This window comes from Austrofundulus limnaeus, unplaced genomic scaffold (assembly GCF_001266775.1).
Source record: "Austrofundulus limnaeus strain Quisiro unplaced genomic scaffold, Austrofundulus_limnaeus-1.0 Scaffold4, whole genome shotgun sequence".
NCBI classification, from domain to species: domain Eukaryota; kingdom Metazoa; phylum Chordata; class Actinopteri; order Cyprinodontiformes; family Rivulidae; genus Austrofundulus; species Austrofundulus limnaeus.
In genome coordinates this window covers 1,958,709-1,977,408 of record NW_013952406.1, presented here as the reverse complement: position 1 = coordinate 1,977,408, position 18,700 = coordinate 1,958,709, and the positions used below count along the sequence as shown (strand labels likewise).

The window sequence follows — 18,700 nt, the reverse complement described above, 5'->3', positions numbered from 1 at the left end:
AACCACTGCGCTATAGAGCCCTGTGGCACTGCCTGAGCTTTTATCCTTAATGGCTTTTTTAAGTGTTCATTACTTTTACTATTATTTTTAAGTAGTTTTAAAACCAGTACTTTTATACTTGAGTAAAAAGCTTGAGTTGATACTTCTACTTTCAAAAAAGTATTTTTAAACCCTAGTATCTATACTTCTACTTAAGCAATGAATGTGAATACTTGAAACCAGTACTTTTATACTTGAGTAAAAAGTTTGAGTTGATACTTCTACATTCAAAAAAGTATTTTTAAACCCTAGTATCTATACTTCTACTTAAGCAATGAATGTGAATACTTGACACCTCTGATATATATATATATATTTATGTGTGTGTGTGTGTGTGTGTGTTTGATTTCTTTATTTAAATTAGGGACTGTACATAAAGGCAGAGGCGTTGTTCCTCATGGGGGAGTTTGAATTCGCCTTGGTATTTTACCGCAGAGGATTTGACTTTCGCCCGCACATGTTCAGGCTCGGTATGCAGAAATCCCAGGAGGCGATAGCAAACTCTGTTGGCAGTAAGTGTTGTGTGCTGCTATTGTTGTCCTCTGGCATTGTTTTCATTTTTCTCCCAAACCTTAACAGTTCAGTAATCTCTGACAGGTCCTTCCACCGTCGAGCTGAACAGTGAAGGAGATCTTTCATTTCTTCAGAAAGAAGCAGCGGTAAGACGCAGGGCCAGGTTTAATATATCCTGCTTGTTCGCTTTTTTAATTGTCACTTCATCTGCCTGCAAATATCTGACTCGTCAAATGTCTCTCACAAATTCATTAGACTTTAATAACTTAACCTGGCATTTCCTCCTTTTATGTTTTCTCAATGTGTCAAGAGAGTACAGCCAATCACTGCCATTCAGGATCTGACCGAGGAGGAAAGATACGACTCCCCGAAGACCTACAAGAACAAGAAGACAACCAAACAGCTGCTGGGGAAGTTTTACGACGACAAGAAATTTCTCGAAGATCTGATGAAAGACGAAGGTGCAAATCTCTCATCTGCATTTATTCATGTATCTTATTGGTTGTTAAAGTAAATACCGTTTCCTCTTCATCACCATATTAAATGCAGCATTCTGACAGGCTGTTTTAACGGTTTTATTTTTGCTCTGAAGGCTTGGCTAAAGGCGTGACAGCGAGCGGAGAGCGAGTGCAGGACATCATTGAGGGCTGCATCACGTCGCTTGAGAAATACACGGAGATCCGGAGTCCAGAGAAACCAGCTTCGCTTAAAAAAAAAAGAACCGTCCGCAAATTCAGCAGGAGTGTAGGCCTTCTGAAGCAGCAGATGGTCTGAAGAAGGAAGAAGAAACAGTTTTCATTAAAAAGGGTGTTTGATTTGTGAAAGCAATATTTGTTCCCGTGGATATCTGGGAATAGTCTGAATCTTCTTTGCCAGTTAATGTACCTTCAAGTAAAAACTGGGAAATTCTGATGTGTTTGTATTAAACATTTCTTTTAAATGCTTTTTTTAAACCAAACTTATTTCCTGTTTGAGCGTAACATCACATTTCCTCTGTGCAGACGCTCATATTATGACACAGATGGTTTAATTTAAACAGACGACTGCTTACTGGAAAGTTTCTATAAATATTTGTTTGTGTGTTAATTAGAGAGAGTTGTTTTTTCTTTTTTTCCATTTCATTTATGGTCAGTCTTTTCATATATGGCACCTTTGTTTTTCCAGAGTCTCTTATAAAGAAGTATTTTCATTTTACAATAATAAACTGCTTTGTGTTTATGCAAATTACACTGAGCATTAGGGATAAGACTGATGTCTGCTCAGCCTAAGTTTTGCATATAAGATAAGAGACTGTTGTTCATATTAAATAAAGGCATGTTAACTTGTGGATTTTCATCTCAGTACCTCCTAAAATCTGAATGTATTAACAATAAACTCAATTTAAAAATTACACCTTAAATTTCTGAAAGAAATTGCAATTGCTGAATGACAGCTGAAGAAAATAAAATTGTCAATTTTATTTTTATTTCACATTGAAAACAAAAAAAAAAATCAAAACTGCTTTACAGTTCAGTCAAGGACTCAGTTGTTTTAATAAAACAAAAGTAAGAATAAAAAACAAATATAAAAAAATAAACATTAGTTCAAGCTCTGCCTCAATCCAAAGCCAAAGAAAAGAGATGAACCTTCAGCAGAGATTTTAAAAGCTTCAGCAGTACCTATCTTAGCTAAACGTGGCAAAATTCTTGCTAAATGAAGCAAAAACATTAGCCTAACTTTGAAAGTAGCAAAAGGCTGGCTAAAATTAGCATAAGAATACAAAAAATAGACCATTCATTCTTTAAAAAAAAACTGTTTTAATGCTATATCAGCATTCTCACAATTAAAAATCATGCATTTTCTACTACTTCCGGTTTTCAGGGGCGTGTCCGTGGCCACGCCCAGTTTGCGCGCTCCCGGGAGTTTCCGCTTCTTTTTTTTCCGGTGAGCCTGCGGGCAGCAGTACTGCGGCGTCATTGTGCTCGGAGGGAAACGCGTGGTCAGCAGCAGCTCCGTGGGCTCTCGGTAAGCTGKTATCTTTTTTTTCAAGCTAACCTTTTCCCAGACGCTTTGTCACAGCTCCTGCTTCGTGTTTTAACTGTTCGAACTTCAACCGTTTGCCGACTTTTCGCCCATAACGGTTTTTTAATTTTATTACTCATTTTTGGCTAAACTCGTGAAAGACGCGACGGCGGCGCGTGGCTCTGGTGTTGATGCAGCCGAATTTCACCGATGGGGCTTTTTTAATTGTTTTTGTCTGGCGTGCTAACCAGTATGGTCCACGCCACTCCCCACCCTTCATGTGCGCCCGTGTCTCTCTGCAAAGCACCGTTTCTCTTTGTCTTTTTAGGAAACTGACTCCACTTTCATACTGTTTTTGACTCTTAATTTAGAAAATAAAAAAGGCAATTAATCAAGTCCTTCGCTGTTATTAGTTGAAACAAAGAAAAAGATAATTAATTAACGTTTTTATTTTATTTTTCTTTTTATAAGCGACATTCATGTTTTAAATTATGCTAACCCTTTTTAATTGACGCTTTAGTTTCAGTTGTTTATTAGTTGGAAACTACAGAGTTTCACATTTAGTGGCTTTGTTGCGACACTCAGCTGTGTATTCTCTTCCTCTTTCTCTTACTGACAACAATTTCCCCTATTTTTAAGTTAACACAGCTTTTAAGGTGTAACATTTCAACCTGCAACACAATGGAGGTTCCTAAAATAAAAAAAATAAGTTGTACTTGTTGTTACACTATTTTATCACATTTTATCTCCTTTCTATCAAGGTTTTACAGTTTATGCAAATCCACAGCTATGTCTATCATTGGATTGATTATCGGTCAGCACTTTGAATAAACTGTTTTGCTTCCACCTTTTTTTTGTTCGCAGAGTTGCAAAACTTCAACTTAAGCAAAATCATTGCTTAAATTTGGGTACAAGGTCCTAAATCCAGCACATTCACAAATAATTGGAAAATGAAATTGGATATAGACGAGCAATTGTCTATCTAAATTTGGATATTGAGTAACTTCCTATATGAGACTTTGGCCACTAACCAGATGGTATTTTTAGCCTCTGAAAGTGCTTACAAGACTTTTATTTTGTATAAAGATCTGACAGTCATGTTAAGACATTAGAAATGATCCTTCTCCAGAGCAAATACTTCTATAATTCCAGTTATTTCTGGTCTAATTGATTCTTAATTGTGTATTTAAGGTATATGGTGGTGTGTGAGTTTGGACTTTGAAAAGCAAGCATGGATGCAGAGAAGAATGAAGTGTCTGAACAAAAGCAAGAGGAGGCCGTCGTGGAAAAAGAGGTAAAAGTGGAGGAAGACTCGACGAAGCCTGAGAACCAGCCAGCTGCTCCTGCGGAGGAGGAGGAGGCGCAGGCGGTGAGCGGTCAGGCTGCAGATGTGGCCGGCACAAAAGAAACGGGAGAGCCGGCCGCGGCGGGAGATCAAGAAGTGACGGTTGTGGACCAGTCTAACGAGGAGCCAGAGCCCAGCGGGGTGGCACCGCCGGAATCTGCAGAGTCACCCGAACAGGCTGCAAATTCAGACGCAAAACCGGAGAGCCCCGAAGAGCAGCACGTGCCAGAGAACATCCCAGAGCCTTTACAAACGCAGCAGGCAGAGAGTGCCCCTGAACCAGAGCCAGAGAAGCCAGCAGAACTGGTCCCAGAGTCAGAACCGGAGGAGAAATCTTTACCTGCGCCAGTCGAAACGGAGCCACCGATTGTTGTCGAGAAGGCACCTGAACAGGTGAAGGTTGAGAGAGAACTGCACGCCACAGCCGAAGCTGCGCAGGATAAAGTTGTTTCCTCAGAGAAGCCAGCAGAAGCGTCGGCTCAGGTTGAAAGTGGAGAATCTGCAGAGAGTCAGAAAGAAGACAAACCTGAGCCCGCCGCTCAGACGGCAGCTGAAGCTGTGAAATCTGAGCAGGAGCCTCCGAAGGAAGAAAACATAGTCCCTGCAGCCGGCTCTCTGTCTTTTGCCATTTTGGAACAAGAGGAGACCAAAGACGCCCTGAGGATCTCCCGCACCCTGGTTGTCCTCAGAGGCCTGCCAGGAAGTGGTAAGAGCTTCCTGGCGCGAGCCATCGCCGACGCCTACAAAGACCAGTGTTCAGTTTGCTCCGCTGATCAACATGGTGTCAAACCAGAGAATCCAAAGTCCTCTGCCGATGGCTACAAAGCTCTGGATGAGGCCGTCGTAGGCCTCTGCAGCGACGCCAGCACGTCCTCCTTGCTGGTGGTGGTGGACGACACCAACCACACCCCCGACCGTCTGGCTTCCCTGGGAGAGATCGCCAAGGAACACAATCTTATCGCCCTCTTCTTGGAGCCGCAAACCGAATGGAGCAGAGATTCAGCTCAGCTGAAGGGGAAGACCAGCCGAGGACTGGGGGAGGCCCAGCTGGAGGCAATGAAAGGTCCGCTTGAAGAGACATCCCTCCCTCTCTTCTACGGTTGGTTTCTCCTGCCGTCGGTACGGGAAAGGGTCAAGTGCACGGCCATGGACTTCCTGAAAACGTTGGACACTTTGGAGGAGTTCAAAAGCCACATGGCTGACTGTGAGTGGCTTCGAAACAGTTTTCTGTACGGAGGTCGGAATATTTGATGCAACTAATCTCGTCTTGATTACAGTCACAGGAAAAGCTGAGAAGGAGGTGGACCTGGAGCAGTACTTCGATGCCAAGACGGCCCTACATTGCACTACCAAATTCTGCGACTACGGAAAAGCTAATGGTGCCAAAGAGTACGCACAGAATTCTGTAAGAAATCATTTCACTTCACTACATCTGCATACTTTTATTATATCAAATGTTCACTTTCTAGAGAACGGTGCGCTAATTATTAAGCTTGTCAATCATTCAGCAATCGCCGTTTATTTGAGATTTTAATTTAGCATTTTTCTCTCCTCAATCTAGGCTGTTATCAAGTCCTATGGTTCTGTGTCTGAGCTGTCCCTGACCGCTCTCTTCATCACTCCTCGCACCGTCGGAGCCAGGGTGTCCCTCACCGAGGAGCAGCTTCAGCTCTGGCCAGCCGACGGCGAAAAAGAGGCGGAGTCCGCCGTCCCCGAAGCCGCCTCCCTGCCCGCCGGGAGCCGCGCCCACGTCACCCTGGGCTGCGCGGAGGGCGTCGAGTCCGTCCAGACGGGCGTCGACCTGCTCCAGATCCTGGCCCTGCAGCAGCCGGAGGAGGCGAAGGAGATGGAGCTGGGCTCGCTCAGGTACTTCGGCGAAGGCAGGTGGATGCTCGACCTCAAGGAGCCCATCAGAGCCCTGGCGTGCTTCTCCAGCTTCTACGGACGCAGGGAGGTCAAGCCGACCAAAAAGGAAAACGAAAAGAAAAAGAAGCTGAAATGTGCCATTCTGTAGATCCACACGTGAAACGTTCGGTACATGAAAGCCGAGGCTTTTCTTTTCGCAAGGTTTGTGTGTTTGTGCAGCATTTAGGGTTTCAGTTGTAGGCAGCCTAAATCCACAAGCTCTGTGCCTTTTTTTTTTACATAAATTTGCACCACAACCTAAGATGCCTTTTGACTGACTTCTCAGTGTGGTTCAGTTTTGTTCTGTCAGTAAAAGTTACGTTAGCTGCCGTTTTGTTCGCCTAGCATAATCCACCACTTACCTGAAACTTAGACTTCGTCTTCTACACAGCAGTGTTTCTCTGTATTCAAATGTGAAACTAGGTACTTGTACTGCATGCATTCCTGTTTAACTGTATTAACACATGACTAATCTGTTTAATATAACTCTCTCTACAATGGTTTCTCCTGCCATGTTACACTTCTAGAGTACTGACATTTCCATGTTTTGTGAAGTAATGTTGATTATGATATGGGCCAAAGTTGTGTTAAAACGAATTGTCATTTGTAGAGATCCTTCCTTGTTGAGTCTTTGCATTGTTCAAGAGGGAGAATGCTTAATAATTTGGCATTTGTTTCTGAAGCTTGCACTTAGTACTGATGAAATGCTGTGAATCTAAGTCCATGTTTTGCAATCATTTTTACTGCGTAATCCCCTCTTGAAGAGTACCTCCATGTACCGCGTTTCGATTTGTAGCTGTAATTTTTGAAGTCCTACTTTACGTAGTTCTTAAGAATCACTATTTTTGCACTTGTTTTGTACACTTGATAAAAATAAAATGCTTTTGCTCCAGTAAGCTCTTGTCTGAGTGTTTGTGGGTTTTTAGGTGAACGAGGCAGATGTTAACCTGTGTTTTAGTAATTTTATCTACTCAAATCATGCACTTGTAACTAATTTAGTAAACCAGCAGGTGGCGCTGGTGGTTTGTGCGCTGTGGGAAAGAAAAGGTAACCAAGGCCTTACAGGCTTTATCAGCAAGATAATTTCAGCTAGTGTGCATGTTTTAACTTGTTTTTAAATAACTGGATCTATTTTACACAATTTGTTTTCGCATCAGTACAGCAGATTCTGCAAACCGTCAACCACAAACCAGATTTTCTCTTGATGAAACAAAGGTTATGATAATCAGTTGTCCACTGACCACAGAAAACAAACCTCAAATTTTAACTGCTTTAAACTTTCGTTCTTATATTAGGTTAAACAACCACAAGATGTGTTTCAGTATCTGATCAGAAGGCTTGCTTGTATTTAAAACTGCAGTTGCAAAATGAGAATCTCACAAAACTTGGCTATTTTTAGGCCACAGATAACCTTTTGTTCCCTGTATTGTTGATTGCAAGACCCTCCAAAGGTTCAGATATTACCTCATCGGCTGCTGAGTAAATAAATGTCAGAGGACCAATAAACATGAGCTGGCTAATATTTCAGCACTTGGAAGATTTATTTGAAAGCTAAATATTTAAAATTTTATGTTCATGCAGTTAACTTGTTTTTAATTGATTTTTTTTTTAAATAAAAGAATATGTTGCTACCTAAAAGTTTAACAAACAAGCCAATATTAAGTCTTAGGTTAAATTGCAATGAAAGTGTCCTAATGGGTCTAAACTTTTCCCTTTTAGTTATTTTAGATCATGTATATTATGATTAATTAATGCACAAGTTTGATGGTTGATTTAGTCAATATTTTTAGGCATTTTTGTTACATAGCTACAGTTTTTTAAAGTTATGCTATTTTGCATAGAATATGTACTGTCCATTTTGGGGATTTTAAAAATGTATGATGAATCAATTGTAAATTTGTTTTATAATGGGGTTTTACCCATATATGATATATTATAAAAAAGAATAAGCACTGAATTTAAAACCAAAACTGTAAATTTTACAAATTAAATGTTAATGATTGCTACAGCAGTGTCATTAAAAAAAAACTCATGTCAAATTTAATTATGAGCGCATTTTAAATAGTTCACCAAAGCACCATACACCTAAAAGACCTGATATATGCCAATAAATGTATACAAACAAAAGTAAAATAAATAAAACATCTAAATTAAATTTAAATTAAAGTCTATAACCTCTCTTTTATCATATCGTGTATCAAATGCCAAAAGTCGCGTGAAATGTTTGTCCTGTTGTGAACTTTCCGACGGTTCATGAACGCAACAGAAGTGCGCTGGTGGAATCAGCCAATCAGAGGCCGAGAAACATCAGCTAAGACCGGTCGGCAGATGAACGCTCGAGACAAAACTCACCGGAAGCCTCGCTGTCTCCAGAGCCCGACAGGTTCATGCAGCAGGCGGGACGGAGTGAAGCTGCAGGACGGCCCAAGACATCCACCCTCTGTAGACCTCAGCTACAACAGAACCAGAGAGAAAACAGAAAGGTAAATAATTGTATTTAAAATAAAATTAAACGTTGCTTCTTGTGAAAATACGCAAAACAAGTTATTTCCGCTTTTTAAAATTAATACTCCTGCTACGCAGAAATTATTTGGACTGTTAATGAATTGTGTTATTTATGTTAATCTTTTGTAAATTAATTAATCAAGTTGGTTGAGCCCTCCTTTTTAAGGCAGAACACTTTTTTTTGTTTGAGTCTGTTAGCAAAATATCTCACGAACCACTGGATAACTTTTAATGAAACTTTCAGGACTTCATTACTAGATGCAGCTCTACAGCTGGTTAACTTCTGGAACCAGCCCGTTTTAAGATGGCAGCCACAGGCAACTCAATATGGAAAACACAAAAATGGGCATAATTTGATCAGTTTTTACAAACATTGAGCTAAAATGTGCTGTGGCAGTAGCTGAGAGTAATTCACAACACATACTTAAAGTAGGGTTGGGCGATACATCGATTTAATTCGAATTTACCATTTATTAAGGTTTGATTTTGAGAAAACCTGGATTTTTTTCTTATTTTTCCCCCACCAGTACAGGCTTCTGTAGTTCAGAGGTCACCCCAACTTGTCCCTTAAGATGCTTGGTACATGACACGACAATATGGCTGCTAGCAAAGAGTATTATCTACTCACCCAAAAGGGAAATGTTTAGGTTTTTCAACCTTGGACTTGGAGCAACAAACACCTCACTGCAAAAATCTGTTTGAAGGCTCTTGCTACAAACAGCAGGAGTACAACAAATTTGTTTCAACAACAGAAACAGAGACACTCCGTTAAGAGGGAAACAAAATCGATTAAAATCGAAAATCAAAGCTGGGATGAAGAAAATCTGGATTTTTTTTTCTTCCAGCCCAAACTTAAAGTGTTATTCATTGCTTGGCTGAGAGCTTTGAATAAAACCTTTAGCGTTAATTAAGAGTGAGTTCTGTTTCTTAGCAAAATATCTAATGAGTCACTGATCAGATCTAAGTTAAACTTTCAGAGGGGAATCGTTGGATGTGTTTCTTTAACTAACTTTTTGAGTCCGTTCATTTAACGATGACTGCCACGGCCTTTTCATATCATTAAGCACAGAAATGGCTATAACCCATTCAGTTGTACAGATATTGAGCTGCAATTCGTGGTAGTTGCTGAGAGTCATTCAGAACACGTACTCTGAGCATAGCATCTTTGACTGCTGCATGAGATTGACCAAAACAGCGTCGGCTCCATCGTATCTCAGGATAGGCTGTTAGTCTAAATTTCTGGAACAAAAGGCGGCGGGCGATATGCATTCCTTCAACAAAGGCTAGGCCTATAATTGTGGTTGTGTTCCAGTGAGGTTCCAGACCTCTCTGATAGGTCCGTTACACAAAAAAGTGGGATGATAAATGGAACCTGGAAGGTTATTAAACCGCTTCTGCTCGGCCCCGAAGCAGCTCTGCAGTGACTCAGGAGCRACAACCGGGATCGATAGTGAAAGCGGTCCAAGGCAGGCCCATCAATCCATTTAGGAAACGGCTGCCAGAGACAACATCAGGGCTTTCAGCTTAATGAAACATCCAGAAATAGACGGCAGGTGCTCCATCCCTGCGAGGGTGAATGACGAACACCGATCGTCAAGCTTTTAGAGGTGGTAGTTAGTGAAACTAATATTTTATAGCCTATTTTAAACAAAACCCATGTTTTAAAACTTTAAATACAAGAGTTAAAACTAAAATAATCAAAGCACACCTCACACTGTTGGTGCACATTTAAAAAAAATATGAAGGGTTAATAAAGTACAAAGTATGCAGAAGTAACACGTGGCTAAAGAGTGAAGGTCACATCTCCACCCCTTTAGCTGTAAAATTTATAGATGCTAATAGCATTTTTGAATGTCCKTCTTTTACTTTCGTCTCAAACTGCACAAAAGAAGGAGTTTTGTTATTTTACGAGTCTTTAAATGAGTTTTTTTATGTTTTTCACAATAAAATGTTCATGTTTGTGGTGTGGAGGTGGGTTTAGCTTCAGCAGCAGAAAATAAATCCACATCAGTGTTCAGGTCAAACAGATAAAGCTGGATTCAGGACGACACAAATAAGTGACTTTAAAGTGCCTGTGACATCAGTTTTTTGTAATAAATATGAATGTATTTTTGGAAGGATAACACTGATAAGATACTGTAAAAATGATTTCACGTGTGTGAGATTAATAGTTTTTGCGATATYGGCATGTGAAGTAACAGGAAGTGATGTCAAAGGGGAATGTCTGCACATAAACAGAGCACTGCTACTATGGCTAACAACACTGAATGTAGAGAAGAATCTGATGTTTCTTTAAGTTATTTTAATCACTATCACAGAGAGATGAGAGAGTCATATTTCAAACATTGTTTCAACAAACAAAAAACAGGGAACTTTCTTTCTTAAAGAGTTCCCCTTTGATGTCACTTCCTGTTTCACTTTAGTTGTGCCAATTTCAAAAGAAAATATGCCATTTATGTGACATGGTGAGTAAAATCATGTGTACTGTATTATGCCAAGTTTCTTAAATATAAATATATTTTATTTGACTTTTGTATTTCATGGATATGCATGTCACAGGCACTTTAAATCAGGATGCAGGACTGAAATCAATGTAACTTGATGTAGTGCTTATGTCGCTAGCTAGCTTAGCATTAGCTTTATTATTTACCAATCACAAACTCTGGGATCAATCATATGAAATTCTTGTCTGCTCTGGAGGCATCATTGCTACATGTTGCAGACTATGAAAACAAAGCTAAAACAAAAACAAAAAAAATTTAAGATACATTTCGTGCTAAATCTTCACTTCCTGTCTCTGCAGTCATGTCGGCCAAAGCCATCTCTGAGCAGACGGGGAAGGAGTTCCTCTACAGGTACATCTGCACCTCGGCGCCGGTCCAGAACAAGTTCCGCCACGCCAACGTGACCACCGAGACCGACTTTGAGCGACTGGTGCAGGAGCATCCGTGGCTGCTCTCTGAGGTGAGAATGAGGATGATTTAACTGATAGAACAACTGGACCATAAAGTGGTGACATACGGGTTTGTAGGGACACTGGTTACAGAGTGGTGTTTCTTTKTTAGCTGAAAAAGCAAAGAGAAGTGTGATAAATGTTAGTAATAAAGCGAAGCATCTCACCTGCTTTCCTTATCAGTGAATCTAAACTAAACTGGGATCTTAAGGAAGAATTACTTCCTCTGACCATCTGCTCCTCGTAGCTCAGTGTAAAATCAAACCTAATTTAATTCCCTCGTTGTTCCTCTCGCAGGGCAAAACGTCACCCTGTCTGTCCGTCTCCTTCTCGGTGGAGGGTTTTTATGAGGGAGGTAGGAGGATGCTGAGGACGGCTCCTCAGAGATGTTTGCTGCTGTAGAATTGATGAGGAAATCACATTAACTTTCACCCTCAGCCCTTTTCCTTTAGCTCGCTGGCGAGCCTCCAGATGGTAATGGCTCCTCTGTCGTGAGTCATTCCTTTTTATCTGACTTACAAAAGAGGGGGACACTGAGGGGCGGGGTTGGATGTAATTAAGCTAACTCGTCAGTCACACTCCTGTTTATGTTTTTATGTTGTTTTTTTAGTCTAACTTTTAGTTTTATCGATGACAACATAGTGTTTCCCTCCTGCAGAGACTGGTGGTGAAGCCGGACCAGCTGATCAAACGGCGAGGGAAGCTGGGTCTGGTCGGCGTCAACCTGGACCTGCACGGTGCCAAAGAGTGGCTCAAGCCCCGCCTCATGAAAGAGACGACGGTATGACTCAGTCTCCCTCAGACCATTACCTCACAATMGATCGTTTCGTAGTTTTTATTGCATGTGAGCCTAACTGGTCCTAACTCTTCCTGGTCACAGTTCAATTGATAAAACACTGATGTTGCTGTGAAAACACCACTGGAATTATGCAAAATTAACAAGCTCAAAGGAAGATTTATAGCTTAAAAATTTATGAAAACTCTCATCTATGATCCTATAGGAGAGTTTCACAAGAATCAGTTCAAATCAAATACATCGGGTCTGTATAATGATGTAAATTTACCTTTTGTGTTTGTTCAGTTTCAATTGCGTTCCCATAGCCTTTGGAACAATTTTTAACTACGAAATGTAGGGGTGGGAAATCGTCCCTATTTTCAGATCAATAGATCATGGTCAATGGCCATCGCCGATAGATGATCCAATCGGCTGATAAGGCATGCGCAGTTATGTTGTTACAAAAAAAAGGCAAAAAAAAAGCATGCAGTTCTGCTTATAACAGACGGCTTCTTTTTTTCTAAAGTCGCTTGTAAATTCCGTGGTTATTCGGCGTTCGTGTTCGCACGTAATTTTCATAGTTCCTGAGACCCCCGCGCCAAGCTCCTGGGAAACCCCCTCCCCGCTGCTGCATACGTCACTACAGGGGATTTCTACCCCGAGGGAGTCCAATGCGGGGAAAAAAAGTCTGAGACTCGTCACTCGACATAGTTTATCCACAAACTGGTCCAGGATTAAGCTCGAGTTTTTATCAGTCAGATTTCACCATGAAAATAGTCTATTTTATCCCCTTTTTATGAGGTTTTGGCCGTTTGACTATCTTTATAAATTGCTGCTTCCTGGTAGTCAGTGTTCAAACGAGTCACTTTTTTTTTCTCGCTATTTTTTTAAGCGAGTGGTTGAAGCAAACGCAGCGTCTTAAGTGCTTTTAGCCCAAACAAACACTCCCACAAACTTCTGACCAATCACACCATATAGTTCGTATGTGTTCTTATGTGGAGGGGGGTGAAAAGTTCGACCCTCACACAGAGCCCAGAGTGACGGGGATGAGCAGGGTTGAGGGAGGGCGCTCTGATCCGGTTCGGAACTGGTTAAAGTTATTTGTTCAAATGTATGATTGTCATGGATTATTCGTTTTGTAACTAAATATAATAATAAAGCACTATTTGGGTCATTTGTGGCGCACCAAAGCAAGAAGATGACGAGAAGAGAGACGTGAAGAGGAGCATGTTGGCTCCGACTCCGAGAAAATAAAAAATAAAAAACAGAGATGCAGCACTGTAATTTTATTCCCTCATTTGCACAGATCAAAATGATGATGATTAAAACATTTTAATTTACAGAGAAGGGTGCATTTTAAATTTATTTTACATCCCTGGCACAGCATTTAATTAATTAATAAAGATCGYCCTTTAAAAAATTGCATTCCAACCCTTCAATCACCGATAGACGATTGAATCATAAATCACGCCATCCCTAACGAAATGGTCTGTTCTCTGTAACGTTGCAGGCATGTTCTATTTCTTTATTTTTTATTTTGTGTGCACGTTCCCTGCCAGACTCATCTCTGCCCTAGTAGCTGTTTACATCCATGTTCGTCCGCCGGTAGTAAATCAGCCCAGTCAGCCGAGGTGAGCGCCGCCGCTGATCAAACGCTCGGTCCATCAGCGCTGCTCCCAGACGCCGCTGAGCCTCATAAACCAGCAGGGGGTTCTGCAGGAACCGYGGCGGTTCATAAAACACAGAAGAGGAGTGTTTGTGGTGCAGCAGCAGCACAGCTGTAGCTCCTCACAGATTACAGGAAACTGTCGACGGCAGCAAATAGAAGTAAATGTTGCTGTTTTGTGGCGATGTTTTTATCCTTTGAGAAACACAGCTGAGCTGATAAATTACCCTCATTAGCACGTTGTTAATTTATACTTCAGCTGATAAATGGTGTTCTCCAAATGTCACCTCATTTGAGCTCAGCTTCTTGTAAGATTTAATCAGGTAGTGTTTCTTTTTTGTTCCCAGACTCCTCTTGTTCTTTGAAATGGCAACTCTCTCTTCATTTCTCTCTCGGCCGGTCCTTGGTTCCACTTCATTTCTTTTGGCCTTTAACAGGGGAACAGTGACAGCTTCCACTAAATGAGCTGCAGCTCGACATGACAGTTTTTCCTTTTATTATTCATCCATTCATTTTCTTTACCCGCGTCTCGTKTCCATGTCGGGGGGAAGCTGCAGTCTTTTTATCCCTTTTTGAAATGTCAATTTATTTGGATCTACTTTGGTGTTTTTGTCGTTATCATTTGCCCCTCCTCTCAGTAGTGTGTTGAAAATAAACGAGGACTCGAGCAACTGTTAATAGCCCATGAATAACGTGCAAAATTACTCTATTTTTTTTTATTGAAGTAAAGTCTTAAGAGTTGTGCTTTTGTTGATTCACAGGTGGGAAAAGCCAAAGGTGTTCTCAAGAACTTCCTCATTGAGCCATTTGTTCCTCACAAGCAGGTAAACCAATCATCATGCATCCATGTCAGGCTTTGTTGCCAAGAATTTATTGATATGACATCACAACACACAATGTGATATATTGCGGTACTGTAAGCAAGGTGATATGTTGGCTTTTTTTTCTCCAAAAGATTCTAATTTAGAAACCCAGTATAAAGAGCACACTGTGCAGTACATGCATAAAATCTGATTGAATTCAGTTCATTTTTATGCAAATCAGAAGAACACTTCAGTATTTCACATTTCTTCTCACATCCATCAAGACATAATTAAAAATCGTGACGGTATCAGGAAATGAAATATTGTGATATTTCAGTGTATCTATATTTTCTTGCAGCCCTAATTTATACTATATTTAGATTCCTCTTTCACAGTAAAATGGTATTAGTGGAAATTACAACCCTAATTCTGACAACAGTTTAAAAGGCTAATTGAAGGGGACGTATCATGCAAAATAAAAAAAATTTTAGTTGGTAAATATATTTTGTTGTGCACCTGGAGTCTCTAGKAGGCAGAAAAGTTTAATTTAGTCTCTTCTTGTGCTGCAAAGATATCTTTTATATTCTGTTTGGGTCACAATTTTTCAACCTCTTCAGTTTTCTCTATTTTCTGAAATTTTCTGAACTATTACGTCAAATTATCTGCGACAGAATTGCCATATAAGGTCTGGACCAACTACAGTTTCCTTGTCTTAATTCTCCTCTGGTTCTGGGTCAGACTCTGGTTCTGGGTCAGATTCTGGTTTTAGGTCAGACTCTGGCACCATCAAGTAAGGCTGGATGGACAAGTTTTCCCTTGTTCACACCTTTTTAATTAAATTGTAAATAATTTCTGCAAGCTAGAGAATGCTAACCCCCTCTTTCAAGCTGGAGTGGATCGGTCTGGAAGCCGGAGGGGGGCGGAGCTTGAAGCATCTTAAAGGAACAGTAAGAAAACCAGCTGTTTTGAGACACGCCTCAGAAACCGTGTGAAAAAACAGGCTGATAAAGTTAAAATAAGATGGAATTCAGACCAAAGCGTTGTAGTTCCACTTTAAAAAACCCAACGGAGTGATTGAAATGTGAAAAAGAAGGATTTAAAAGCAGGATATGTCCACTTCAAATCAGACATTTGTTTGGGAATTTGGGTTGTAAATGTCAGATCCAGATTCATTTCTTTTTGTACGTACTTTGTTCCCGTGGTCCACTGTTCAGGCTGAGGAGTTCTACGTGTGCGTAYACGCCTCTCGGGAGGGAGACTACGTGCTGTTTCACCACGAGGGCGGGGTGGATGTTGGAGACGTGGACGCCAAGGCRCAGAAGCTGCTGATTGGGGTGGATGAAAAGATCAGCGAAGAGAAGGTGAAGAAGGAACTGCTGAGCAAGGCTCCGAATGACAAAAAGTCGTAAGTTTGTTTAAAAAATAAATAAATAAAATAACAAATCAATGGTGCATCTTCAGAGCTATGTTATTCATTATATAAAGGTATAATTGAGAAGTTATAGAAAAATCCAAGTGAAAGTCAGAGCTGTCTCGTGCCAGGGGAGGCCGCACGGTTCCATTAAACAAATTGCATTTTCCTCTCTTCAATCAGCCCCACCCTAAGCTTTTATTTTATTGTTTAACGCGGTGATATTCAGAGCACGTCCATCTGTTTTCATAAGGGAGGATGCAGCGACTCGCCCTCCGCCGACCCCCTCCCATCCATCCCTATAACGCCACTTTTGTGACAGCAGAGGCTTTTCGAGGCTCGCCGTCTTGGCTGACATTGAACCCCAGAAATCCCTCCGCCCACCTCCTCCTCCTCCTCCATCCAAACACGTACGTCGGACTGAAAACAGGAGGCCAGTTTGTCCTGCCTTCCCATCACAAGCTGACAGYAGGGAGGCTTTTTTTTTGTTTTGTTTTTGTTGTGTTACAGTTTCTCTCCACGGGCTGTGAGTCCTGATGTGGTTACGAAGTCTCAGAGCTGCCAGATAAACTGACAGGCGGGCTGACCTTCGCCTCCTCCCCCACGTCTTTTCATCGTGACATATGACGGCGAAAACAAATCAAATTTATTCTGCTCTTGCAGAAAGTCCCCTCAGTTCTATTTACAGGTGGGCTGTTTGTCGTTCGGCTCATCCTGAACAAACCTTTAGTGATGTGTGCTGTGGTTCACCGTGCTCTGATTTATTACAGGATAAATGGGTCTGCAGAAAAGCATCGTGCAGATCACTATAAAAAGTGTTTGCATGCAGTATTTAAAAATTTAAAAACCGTTGTATGATTTAGAACATGTTTAGAGTCGCACGTCTGTCTTTGTTTTCATTTCAATCTTGAGTGAAACTAAATTTATACTTTATATTTACTGTGTGAGCAGAGTGTTCAATGGCTTACATTGTATCACTTATAGAGTAATTAAATATCTGAGTCAGCACTAATAATAAATGCAATCTGTTACAGTTTGACAAAACAAGCAGGAGCAAATACAAAATGTTTGTTTTGATAAATGAATAAATTTTGCAGTATTTAGTTGGGAAGAAAATGTTTTCCTGTTTTTTAAAGTGACTGAAATATGAGTTTAGTTTGTCATTTATTCTGAAGTTGTCCCAAGGCTGATTACGCTGCCGATTTATCCTGATTTTATTTTGTCAGAGTTTTGGCCAGCTTCATCGTTGGACTCTTCAACCTGTACGAGGACCTCTTCTTCACATACCTGGAGATCAACCCTCTGGGTAGGTTTTCATCGACTCAAATCTCCAACAACATAAACMGTCTGTTGCGTCCTCTCTTTATTCTAGCTCATCAGTTTATTAGGTTATGAAATTGGAAAAAGGGCATCAAAGAGGAACTGGAGAGGAAAACAGTGCATAATAAAACACAAGATTCTGCYACATTTTTTACCATCCAGGGAGGAAATGATTAAATATTTCATGCACTCGCTGTTTGATGAATGCATGGAGTAATTGGGTACCAGTACATGCCCAGGCAGCTGTTTCGTGTTGTTGTGGCTGCAGTGCTGCTTTGAAATCCTGCCACTTCCTCCTCATCTTCACTCCCCCTGCACTTCTTTCTGGGAGGTTGTGRATCACCTGTGCCTCGACCCCTGTTCAAAACTTCTTAAAATAAAGCAAACATCCTTTAAATAAGTGTTGGAATATAAACTTCTTCATTGTTTTTTTTTCCTCCTAAATGTTAGTGGTCACAAAAGATGGCGTTTATGTGTTGGACATGGCGGCAAAGATCGATGCAACRGCTGATTACATCTGCAAATCCAAGTGGGGGGATGTGGAGTTCCCTCCCCCCTTCGGCCGGGAGGCCTATCCTGAGGTGAGGATGATGAGCAATAAAACCTGGTCCTTYAAGGCAGGGGTTCTCCAATGCTTCAAAGGTGAAACATTACCATGGATMCCCATATAAACTTCATGCTGATTAAAAAATATATATATTTACTGCCATTTTAACCCCTAAATGCCATGAAATGCGTATAATATTTTGCTTGGTTTAGTATGTTTGTTTCACTTGTTCCTCATGCAATTCTAGAAATAAAAACAAAAAACATAATCAACAACTTATTGTAATTTTTGGGGGACCCCCAAGCTACAGCTTGTGGATCCCTGGGGATTCTGGGACCCCTGTTTGAGAACCTCATCTTTAAGKCCACCATCCTGCTTGTTCTAGATGTTTCTCTGCTTTGGCTTGAATGATGTGTGATTAACAGGCTTTATTAACTTGATTAACGAGTAAACGATGCAGGATGGAGGCCCTCAAGGACCAGGATTGGGTACCACTGATGTAGAGAGACATTTTCAGCACTTCAGCTTTTTATTTGTCAACAACAGGTGCTGCTGATCTCTGGAAGTTGAGTAGGAGGTTTAATGAACAAATTGGTAATATTGATTGCAAACAGGATGTGCCCTCATRATATACATAATTCAATTTCTCCCAAATGGTCAGGAAAACATCCTTTTCCAGTTTATCTATTGTAATCTTTTACATTCAATATAAAAAAATCTAAATATTCACGACTAGTACCAGTAGTACCAGTTTAGTAATGGATAACTCAAACTTATAGAAACTAATAAAGGTCGTCAGTGAGATATTTGTGATGATTTTCTCTGGTTCTGGCAGATGTTGGAGCTTGTCTGTGTAGCAGAAGGTTTGGACTAATTGGGTGGCTGTGAGTGAAGAGGGAAATGAGGGACAGCGGGGG

The 18,700-nt window shown here is 40.8% G+C and overlaps 3 protein-coding genes across 4 annotated transcripts in view; all 3 read left to right on the top strand.

Moving 5' to 3' along the window:
- Positions 1-1,881, top strand: part of odad4 (outer dynein arm docking complex subunit 4) — a 2,763-nt gene extending 882 nt beyond the window's left edge. The window contains exons 3-6 of the mRNA XM_014023003.1: positions 404-551; positions 637-698; positions 863-1,013; positions 1,145-1,881. Of these exons, the coding sequence (XP_013878457.1) occupies positions 404-551; positions 637-698; positions 863-1,013; positions 1,145-1,326 (543 nt within the window). The 3' untranslated portion in view covers positions 1,327-1,881. The remainder of the gene's footprint in view (positions 1-403; positions 552-636; positions 699-862; positions 1,014-1,144) is intronic.
- Positions 1,882-2,450: 569 nt separating this feature from the next.
- cnp (2'',3''-cyclic nucleotide 3'' phosphodiesterase) lies at positions 2,451-6,699 on the top strand. The gene is made up of 4 exons (XM_014022979.1): positions 2,451-2,556; positions 3,745-5,102; positions 5,176-5,303; positions 5,460-6,699. Exons 2-4 carry the CDS (start codon positions 3,785-3,787, stop codon positions 5,910-5,912), a joined length of 1,899 nt encoding a protein of 632 aa, XP_013878433.1. The 5' UTR covers positions 2,451-2,556; positions 3,745-3,784; the 3' UTR covers positions 5,913-6,699.
- Positions 6,700-8,141: 1,442 nt separating this feature from the next.
- Positions 8,142-18,700, top strand: part of aclya (ATP citrate lyase a) — a 22,677-nt gene continuing 12,118 nt past the window's right edge. The window contains exons 1-7 of one of the 2 annotated variants that reach the window (XM_014022969.1): positions 8,142-8,286; positions 11,112-11,272; positions 11,920-12,042; positions 14,464-14,526; positions 15,720-15,910; positions 17,143-17,222; positions 17,687-17,817. In XM_014022969.1, the coding sequence (XP_013878423.1) occupies positions 11,114-11,272; positions 11,920-12,042; positions 14,464-14,526; positions 15,720-15,910; positions 17,143-17,222; positions 17,687-17,817 (747 nt within the window). In that variant the 5' untranslated portion in view covers positions 8,142-8,286; positions 11,112-11,113. The remainder of the gene's footprint in view (positions 8,287-11,111; positions 11,273-11,919; positions 12,043-14,463; positions 14,527-15,719; positions 15,911-17,142; positions 17,223-17,686; positions 17,818-18,700) is intronic. The other variant, XM_014022965.1, reaches the window with a different exon arrangement.

Excerpts from the sequence above, each read along its gene's own strand:
- cnp (XM_014022979.1), top strand. The coding sequence starts at position 3,785 with ATGGATGCAGAGAAGAATGAAGTGTCTGAACAAAAGCAAGAGGAGGCC. Across the intron at positions 5,103-5,175 it reads CAAAAGCCACATGGCTGACT|TCACAGGAAAAGCTGAGAAG; the intron begins GTGAGTGGCTTC and ends TCTTGATTACAG. Across the intron at positions 5,304-5,459 it reads AAGAGTACGCACAGAATTCT|GCTGTTATCAAGTCCTATGG; the intron begins GTAAGAAATCAT and ends TCCTCAATCTAG.